General features: G+C 45.7%; 1 protein-coding gene across 1 annotated transcript; it reads right to left on the bottom strand.

The window, feature by feature from the left end:
• Positions 1 to 1,420: 1,420 nt before the first annotated feature.
• On the bottom strand, positions 1,421 to 9,670 carry NFKBIZ (NFKB inhibitor zeta). Its single transcript, XM_086625336.1, has 12 exons — positions 9,439 to 9,670; positions 8,863 to 9,002; positions 7,897 to 7,933; positions 7,696 to 7,799; positions 6,812 to 7,575; positions 6,276 to 6,381; positions 5,801 to 5,947; positions 5,383 to 5,446; positions 4,569 to 4,738; positions 3,828 to 3,938; positions 3,544 to 3,711; positions 1,421 to 2,892 (listed from the first exon to the last, which is right to left on the bottom strand). Exons 1-12 carry the CDS (start codon positions 9,668 to 9,670, stop codon positions 2,839 to 2,841), a joined length of 2,097 nt encoding a protein of 698 aa, XP_086481462.1. The 3' UTR covers positions 1,421 to 2,838.
• Between the last annotated feature and the right edge of the window lie 274 nt (positions 9,671 to 9,944).

The raw sequence follows: 9,944 nt of genomic DNA, 5'->3' as shown, positions 1-9,944 counted from the left end.
CAATCCCATTTCCAGTCTCCATCACCGTTTCCCACTCTTATCTGCTGGACGATGTACAGCTTCTTCTCTCCATCACCTTACCTCAGCACCAAAAGCTGTTTTTGAGACTTCTGGGGACGAGTTTGTGCACAGAGCAGGAGCCAAGGAAAGGATCTGCGAGCACTCACCTGAAGCACTCAACTGGCTGCAAGATGATCTTCTCGTGAAAGGTGCAACCAGTATCAGTGGAGCCAGACTGAACCCATGAACCCCTAGAAGCCTAACTGCAATGATCTCAGTGAAAGGGATGATCTAGTCTGGTGTCAGGTCTGTAAGCGCATCCATTAGCAATTCCCTGGGGAAGAGCCAAGAGCAGGGCAAGCCTGCAGAACAGCACTTCACCCTTCAACGCAGAGGACTGCCTCATACAGTTACTCTCTTTAGCAGCTCTCCACAAAAAACATCCTTCTTCTGAGTGTGGACCCAGGCCCTTCCCGCATCAACAAACATCTTGTTTCTACCACATTCTTCCACTATCTCAAGGAATCACATCCTGTTGTCTGTTGTGTACTTGGTACCTTCATTGATAGCCTCCAGCTATCTTCTTGCAGCTAAAGAGCCCTAGTTTGCTCTGTTGCTCCCGGCAAGGAAGATCCTCCGCACCTTGGCCTCTTCCAATCCTAAAATGCTTTCATCTGAGAGGACACCCTAACCACACACAGGAGTAAGCCAGGGGTGGACAACAGGTTTATACAGTAGCATAGAGGCCCTCTTGTTTTTCTTCAGTTCCTTTCCTACAGATCCTAATGCTTCATCTGCTTCTCTTGACTGTTGCCATCTCAGTGCTCAGCAAGGACAGTCTGTGCTGACAGTGCTTCCTCATGGAAGGTCACGGCCAGCTCAGAGCCCAGTCTTTTTATTTGTGAAGCAAGGAGAGTCTTCCCCCATGCCTATAACTTCATTTGCTCACACAGACTTTCACCTGTGCTAAGGTGACTGCTTGTACCTGAACTGTAAGAATTGAGGACCAAGGCAAGGAAGTCATGGGGAAAAAAAAAAGACATTGTCAGAACTGCTGTCATTCTTTCAAGTATACAGGGACAAGTGTTGAGGTAACACCTTGCAACTTAGATCACCTGGTAAGCATGAACTCTATTCAGGGCACATCTACTAAATCACATAGGCAAGACCAACTGCATAGTGCATGACCCAAAACACCCAAACACCAGCTTCAAAACCAGCCTCAAACAAGAAAGCATAAACAGTGGGATGGAGACTTAATTTCATCCTTAACAATCAGACCTTCACCAGTCTCATAGTATTATCATGCTAAATCAGTTTTATCTCAAGCTTGATTTCATCATCATTTGTATCACAGACAGTAACCACCAAAATTTAATTAGCATGTTTATTCAAACACAAGTTACACGAGACCCTTCAAGAAATATAGCACAACTAGGCCTCTGCATATCAGATTTTTCTTCCACTTAGCTTGTCTACAAGACATACTTTGTCAAAACAGCACAATCAGACTAATTAAATGGTTATGAGAGAATTGCGTGTGATGCATAAACAGTTCAAGAGCAAAGACCATACAGAGAACATACTACTGGATTGCAGCCCAGCATGGATCATTCAGAAAGTTATAGGAGGAAGATTTCTCCAACAGAACACAAGTATACAGCATCATTACTATACATTTTGCATTAATACCCATAATTATTAAAAAATAGAAAAACATTAACTTCAAATATTACTTGACTAGCCACTATACCTATAAGGTAAAAATCATAAAAGGAATAACTCTGCTTAGGAGGTGAAAAACACTAAGTCTCTAGAATTAACTAGAGTCCAATTCAGCAAACTATTTACGCATGTGCTTAAGTCCTACTGACACTGGTGGGGCTTACACATATTGAAATATTGTAATTAACATGGAGAGATTTCAGCATGCATCAACAGTTAAGTACATGCTAAATACTTGCACTGAATCAGGATCCTATTCCGTAAAGCACAACAAAGTTATATACACTATAAAAGTCATGATCTTTCTCCCTTGATCTATTGTCCCATCAAAAGAAAAAACCTCCACTGGGTACAAGAAAAACTGATTCAGTCCCCTGAAGAAACATGGCTTTTCCTGTTCTATTAACAACTCCAAAGGCATGCACAAACCAGTGCTAGGAACAATCTATCTCAACTGTATTTTCAGTTTTCAGTCTTTCAAAACAACAGAATTCACCCCATTTGTACCAGTATAGTATTAAAACTCTACATGTAATTTGCAAGTTCAAGATCAAGGAAGTTGTTTCTTCAGTTCATTCCCCAAGCAGTCAATAGATTCTTAGAACTATACAACTGTACAATAATGCCAGTGACTATATACAATCGTGCACGAGATACTGGAAGAAAGCTACAAAGTTACATAAATACATGTTTAACTTCAAAAATATTTGATTTCTCTTGCACTTAAGTGTTATTAAAAACACAACAAAAAAACCCTCTGCAATGTTGACATGCACCAGCCATTTCTAAATAAAAAGATTTCCTGTAGAATTGTCCTTGTCCAGAAGTTATCGGTCTCGCTGTAGCTATGAAATCCAGGTATCTAGGCAAATGTTCCACGTACTTGGCAATGAAACATTCCCATTTGCTCAGAGGAATTTGTTGGGGTTTGGTTTCGCTTGGTTTTTTTTTTTACTCTTATATAATCCACTATATGATAGTGAACAAAATACTTTTGTTTCATAGAAACAACTAACATTTGCCCACGCCGGGGCAAATGGTCTATTTACAGATACATTAGGACTGCCTGACTGACAGTGAGTGTGAGTTGCTGAACTCCAAGAAACATGGAGCTTAAAACGGCGACACTCTCTGCTGAATCGCCTTCCCTTTTAGGATACGTCTTATCTGGAGAAGAGAAAAAGACAAAGCATGAGTATTCATCATCACAAAGCGAGTCAATCTGGAAAAAAAAAAGTCAAACCCTAGACCCCATTTTGCATTCCTCATTTATCTGAGCCTAGGTTCCGATTTCTGTTACACCAGAATTGATCCAGTTTTACAGCATCCAAACCAATGAAAGGCAACAGAATTTCTCAGCTGCTTAATTTATTAGCTTCTTAGGTCACAAGTCACTTTTTTTCACCACATAGGAAACAGGGCTTTTCTTCATCTGTTATTCAGGCCTAAGAACTGCCATTACTAATTACGACAACAGCAACAAAAGCCCCATCTTAGGCCATACTGAGATGAACAAGAGAAGGGATATTACCTCCAGTACGTTGCAAGGTTACAAAGAAAAATCCTAGCTTGACAGGAATAAGCTTTTGTGACGGAAAAAAATAAAAAGCTACAAGCAAACCCAATAGTTTCAGGTCTTTGTATATCCTGCCTGATCCTGGCATTAAAACCACAGATCCCTGAATAAAATGGCATTTGCTAAATCTTTTCCTTAAAAGCTGCAACTCGAAACCCAAAAGAAACTTTTGGAAAGAAATAAGGCATTTGTGTATATGGGGGCAGATGGGAGCAGAGGAGAGCGTTGTCTGGTTTTTTTACCTGTTCTCCTACAAGGCCATCAGGAACCAGATGAACTGGCTGCTCATTCTCCAAGTTTCTGGCACTTGGATCAGCTCCCTTCCGCATTAGTAGGCGCACAGCATCCAACTGACTCACCCGATACTGCAGGCTGGCAGCCACGTGGAGGGCTGTGTTGCCGTTGTAAGCCTGGAGAAGACAAAGTAACTCCATGAAGGAAAGGCAGGGGCATGAGTCTTGGGACACTCGCGGTGCCACACATGCACATCCTGGATTATACTTGCACTCCAGAAAAATCACCGTACCTTTGCGTTAACAAAAGAGAGACAGTTGGGCAGCTCCAAAAAGAGACGAATGAGCTCCAGGTTTGCTTCTTCTGCTGCCAAATGTAAAGCTGAGCGACCACTTTTCCGATCCTATCAAAAACCAAACCGTTAGTGCTTCACCTATCCAGTGTGAGCATGCAAATAAACCAGAAAGCACAGCAAGTGTAGAGTGCTGAACAGACACACATATATGCACTACAATTCACTGAAAGTCAATCTGGATACATATTTTACTATGAATATCTAATGGAACCATGGACCATATCTCATTTGGCAGTAAGCTTACACAGCCAACATATCAAATGTTATACCAAGTAACAATCTGGCCCAGCACAGACCTAAACTGGACAGGGAAGCAGTCTTTAATTAAAATTTGCAGTTCAAGAACAAGGTATCATCAGCACCCTATTACTACAGATACCTCAGAGTGCTCCAAACATATTCTTACTTTTAAGACACACGCAGCTGCAGTCAGCGTAGCATCGTTCTTAATCCAGAAATTAGACTGTCACCTCCCTCTTTCCCCACGGTTCATTTGCATTGATAATACCTTGTTCTGAATAAATGCAATGTTCTTATTCCACTTGGGTAAATTGGGCTGTAGGGAAGCTTTCAAATTAGCCTACTTCCTTTGTAATAAAGCCGAGATGTGGCATAGGATATGTTCTGCTTCCACATTCTCTCTCGATCTGGCACTTCAGACAAAATCACTGTACTTACTTTTGCTTCAACAGAGGCTCCCATTTGTATTAGAATCTTGATGGTTTCTACCAGGCTCTTGTTTCTCAACAGAAGCTCCTGAACCTCAGGGGAGTGAGGTGGCTGACTGTTTTGCAGTTCATGCAGCACAGCATTATGGGCCAGAACGGCACAGTGCAATGCTGTCAAACCTTAACATTAAAAAAAAAATCATTAATGAACAAATGCAATACAGAAGTATTAACTGGCTGCTTGGTCTGAAGGATGGAAAAAGAAGCTTCTCTCCCTGTCAAGTCCAGGGACAGTTCTACATATGTAAATAACAGTGATCACTCTTGAATGCCTCAGGATTTGGGTTATCCGTCGCCAGAGGAGTTAAGTCACAACCTACTGTGAGCTCTCAGCCAGCAGATAATAAAAGAATCAATTTCTGGGTTTTTGTTTTGTTTAACAAAATGTATTTTAGAAAGAGCTACTATATGGAAAGTGGTGCAATTAGAACAGCTCTTTGGTGGATACAGAAGCCACAATCTCTGACACTAATGTGTCACTGGCACTCACGCGTTTTTAACAGCCTATTACCACCTACACTCTCCATGTCAAACATGGCAGTCACACGTAAGAGGGAAGAGGCCCTGACAGGCACAGACTAACCGTGGTTTTATCTGACAGATACGCCAATTGTAATGTAATTTTGATTGTAATTGTAAATTTCAACCTGGCAAAGATATACTCCATTTTATTGCTTTTCAACCCAGGATAACATTCACATCAGTAGCCATAAAACATTGTAACATCCAGTAACTCTGTCAATTATAAACTCTTAACTACTCACCGTCATAGTTCGTTGCCTCAAGGTCCACATACTGATTGCTTCCCATGGCTCCCTTTTGGATTGCCTACAGAAGTGGGAACAGGCATGCATTTAGGTCTTATCCAAACCACATACTGTTTCCTCAAGCTTGTACACAGTCTTACTGCAAAGTTGCAATAAATAACAGTATTAAGAAGAGACTTATTTACTATTTCTGTAGACTAGAGGATTCCACCAAATTACTCTAAAACGTTAGTGGGAACCTTAACGAGAAATTCACTCTCTCTTTAAGCCATTACTGTAGAGCCCTGAGACATACTCACAAGGCTACACGGAGAGAGATAAAGGACGGAGTGGCATTTTCAGAGCTTCCCAAGACAACTAATATGAAGTATAAGCGCTCACGGTCAGGGCAGAGCTACGCCTGCCTGGTTCTTACCTGAAGGACCTGGGCATGCCCCTTCTCAGCGCAAACATGCAACGGCGTTCTACCCCAGCAGTCTGTGGTGTTGACTTGAGCCCCCAAGCTAACCAAGTCCTGCACAATGAGATGCTGATTGGCAGCCACAGCGACCTGGAAAGCACTCTGCAAACATAGAGAAGAAAATTTAAAGTATTAGTCATCTGATCTCTAACAGGAAAGAGCAACTAGAACAAATAAAAAGCCTAGCTACCTGGTATTATTTAAGCAGTGATTATGAATACCAGGAAGCCAGGACAAATGAAGCAGAGCACATAGTTTTACCAGCTCAAGGTGATACCAAGAAGTATTAATAGCTCAAGGTTAATATTAGTATGCAGGCTAAATCTCGAGGTTAATATTAAATACGCATTTCACCACATCTTCCTCAAGGTCCAGACATGCAGAAGCACTCAGCTGCACAAAGCAGGTGCAAAGATTTTGAGAACCTCACCTGGCCATTGTGCTCTTTAATATCCAGCATGTGCAGGGCAGCCATCTTCCTTGCAAGAACATAGGAGAGCGCTCGTCGGCCCTGGGCAACCGCAATGTGAAGGAAGCTGCGGGAAAGAGGGGAACCACAGAGTTACCCCACCATACAAACTGAGGCTTGAGTCATTAGGGCGTGGTGCTATGCTGCCAGCTCCAGACCCCCTCTGGGTGACAGACAGAACACAGGTACCTTCTTCCCAGGGCAATTTAAAGTATCTAAATTAGAATCTTTTTCTCCCTGTTTACTAGATAAAAGTCAAACGATAAGCACCTGAAACGAGATGATACAAACACCTTATCTACTCAGCGAGCTGCAGCTCTGTGCATTGCAGCCCATCAGCAAGACCGCACATTTCACTTGATTAGCGAAACTACCGCGCTCGTGACACAAACGCTGCTAATGAACCGCTTCCGTTACAGCCCCACGGTTCACCAAAACCCAAACAGAAACATTCCCCAAGCTTCCACATCAGAAACATCGAGATAAACAGCACTCACGTGTCTCCATCCGAGTCTTTTGCAAGGAACTGGTCTTGAGAGATGTTAGCCAGTTTGTTTTCCTCCTGCTCCACCTGCCATTGAAAAAACGACTTGCCCAGCTGCGTCGTGCTTCTGGCGATGTTTTGGTCAGGTAGAGACACATTCAAAGTAGCCAAAGAGACACTGCGCTCCAGGCTACCGCAGATGTTATTGGAAAGCAAGCTGAAGTTGGGAGCGTGGGGGCCGACATCAGCCTGCGGGTGGGCACCGGTCAGAGGCTGGAGGGGAGCGGAGATGCCCTCTGAGCCTTCGGAGTCGTTCAAGAGGGAGGAGAAGCTCTGAGACGGGCAGTACTGCAGTTCATGGCTATCGAAGCTATTCTGCTGGTAACCAGGAGACTGGTCATTGGCAGCAAACGGTCTGTACTCCAGGGAGGCATCTGAAGGATAGCTCTGTGACAAATCCTGGTTCTGGGATGGAGGGAACTGGTAATGCTGCGGTGGATCAAGCATATGCTGGGAGGTGTGATCTTGGAATGCTTGGTATTTCTGGGACGGGGAGAAAGCCTGTGTTCCTGGGCTGTCCTGGTACTGCTCACCGGGCGAGCTGTGACTGGAGACAGTGTGCAACCAGCTAACCTGCACTGTGTTCAGAGAAACAGGGCTCGACTCGTTCTTGATGTTTATAATGTTCTGAAGCAGATCAGAACTGCTGTCGTGCTTTGGGTCATTTTTATGGGTCTCCTCCATGTTATCCATTGAAGTTGGTGTCTGGGGTGGTGTCTGTCAGGAAAAAAAAAAAATCAAAACAAGCCCCAAAAAGTTAGAGGTATAATTATATCTGGCAGTTTCTGATCACACAAAGCAAACTCAAAGGCACAGAAAAAATTACTACAAGCTTACCAAGAGGGGTGGGTGAACATTAGCTTGGCGTTTGAAAGAAGGTCCATCAGAAAGGAGCTCGGGAGCCTTTCTTTTGCCACTGTGACCTAGTATGCTCTTCAGCTCTGTGGAAAAGAAAACAAATTTAGAATCCATTTGGAGGTTACCCTTACAATCAACTTAAAATCTTACTGCAGCATATTTAAAAAAAGATTTTTTTACCTGTGTACTGCTCGTAGTTCACCAATCCTCCTTGTGCCTTTTGAGAGAAATTCAGATTATTCCATCATTATAATGTTATTTCAGGAAAAAAACCCCACACAAAATCAAGAAGAAAGTAGTAAAGATTTACTTCTATAAACATAGAATATACCTTATCTTCATGAGTAACATGATACCATAGTACATGATCGTCTAACTCTAATTTAATTGCTTTTAATTAAGGTTAGAAAATGGAAATACGTTTATGGAACTTAAGTGAAAACCACCGTTTTTCTTAGGGCTTTTTAAGCTATTTGTCACAATACCACAAAACTTAAGAAAATCTACAAAAAGACATTGTTTCTTTCTGAGGACTGAGGATTTTTTTTTTTCTTAACATAAATAAGCCAGCCAATTCCATACTCCTTCAATGCCATGAACTTTTCTATGCAAAAATATTCCTACAACAACACTTACCTAGGAAGCTCACACACACACTCAGAAAAAATATTCTAAAAAAAAGTCCCCTTTAATCTGCCCAGAATTTCCTATATTTTTGTCTCTCTACCTTTCCAGACTAGAGGGGTATGTCTTTATACCATGTGCTCCACAAGGAGGAGCGCAATAGCATGACAAACGATTCTCTTCAGAGAAGATTCCCCAACTCTTACAATGAATGACCTCATTCGAGTTAACAGGGAGTTTCTGTGGTTTCATAACACAAACGCCTCTCTATCCAAACTCCCTTTAGAAAATAAAGCTTAGTAAGAACATTTTTAAGTGCCTCCTTCTCCCGCAGCAAGCCTTCTCACTAATTTCTTCCCAGATCTGTTCTCCCATGACGTATTGAAAAGGGAAAACACTGACTCCATCCACATCAGATAAAGTAGCAAGCTCATTTCCAGCCTTATCGCATGCTTTTTTTCTCTTTACCAGCTTCAGTAAGCATTAAAAACAATTACATCAGTGCTGAAAAACGCCAGTTACCTTGCCTTCCTCCGTGGTGGAGCCCGAGGACATCTGCTTGCTGCTCCTGAAGTGCAGCAGGAGTTCCTTCACCGAGTTCTTCACACGGACCCCCTGGAAAGGTCCTCTGTGCTGCTTGCCCCCCGCCATGTGTTGGTCAACTGTTGAGACACGAAAACAAAACCCGTTTTCACTAAGAAAATAAAGGAAAAAAAAAAAAACAACATTTTAAAAGCGGGAATGCGTGTGGAAGACAACGTAAACCGCCGGTTTCGCGGCGCAGAGCCGAGGCGATGGCCCCCGCGCCGCTCCGCCACCTCCCCGACGCGCGGCTCCCGCCGCTGCCTCCTCACCCGGCACCTCCCGGCCGCTCCCGCGGGGCTGGGAACACCCGGCGCGGGGCACGCAGCGCCGGCGAAACGCTTCCGCCCGACGCGGAGCTCCCTCTTTTCACCGCTCCGGGGTTTTTTAAGCCCAAAAGGGTCCGCGACCGGCGGGGACGGAGCGGGAACCGCGGCTTCGCGCCCTCCCCCGCCGCCGCCCCCCCTCTCCCCCCCGGGCGCAGGGGCCCGGCACCGCCGCCGGGGCACGCCGTACCTTGCAGCGCGGGGCGGGCGCCGCCCCGGGGGTCCCTCCGGCCGCCGCCGCGGCTGCTCACCGAGAGGTCTGAGTCGGAGCCCGGCGAGCCCGGGGCGGAGTGCGCCGGCGAGCAGCTGCCCTCGCTGGAGTGGGGCGAGGCCCCGTAGAAGTAGGCGAGGTTGATGGGGCTGCTGAGGGCGCCGCCGTCGCCGCCATCGGGCGCCGCGTCCCGGCTGCTCTCCACGATCATGGCGGTGCCGCGGGGCGGCGGGCGGCGGCGGAGGACGGCGGGCGGCGGAGCGGGCGCGGGCACGGCCAGGGCTGGGCGGGCGGCGCGGCGGCGAGTGAGGGGCGGTGGCGCGCGCGGCGGCACTTATAGCGGCTCCGCCCCCTCGGGGGCGGGGCCAGGGCGGGGCGGGGCCGCGCTTCCCGTATGGCGGGGGGCGGGGCTCGGGGAGGGGGCGGGGCTCGGCTCGGTGCCCGCCCCGCCCGGGGACCCACCGCCCCGCTCCCCCAGCCCGGGC

The sequence above is a fragment of the Tauraco erythrolophus genome, chromosome 1, assembly GCF_009769465.1.
Source record: "Tauraco erythrolophus isolate bTauEry1 chromosome 1, bTauEry1.pri, whole genome shotgun sequence".
In the NCBI taxonomy this organism is placed as follows: domain Eukaryota; kingdom Metazoa; phylum Chordata; class Aves; order Musophagiformes; family Musophagidae; genus Tauraco; species Tauraco erythrolophus.
Note: the sequence above shows the minus strand (reverse complement) of the source record. Positions and strands in the feature narration are given on the sequence as shown.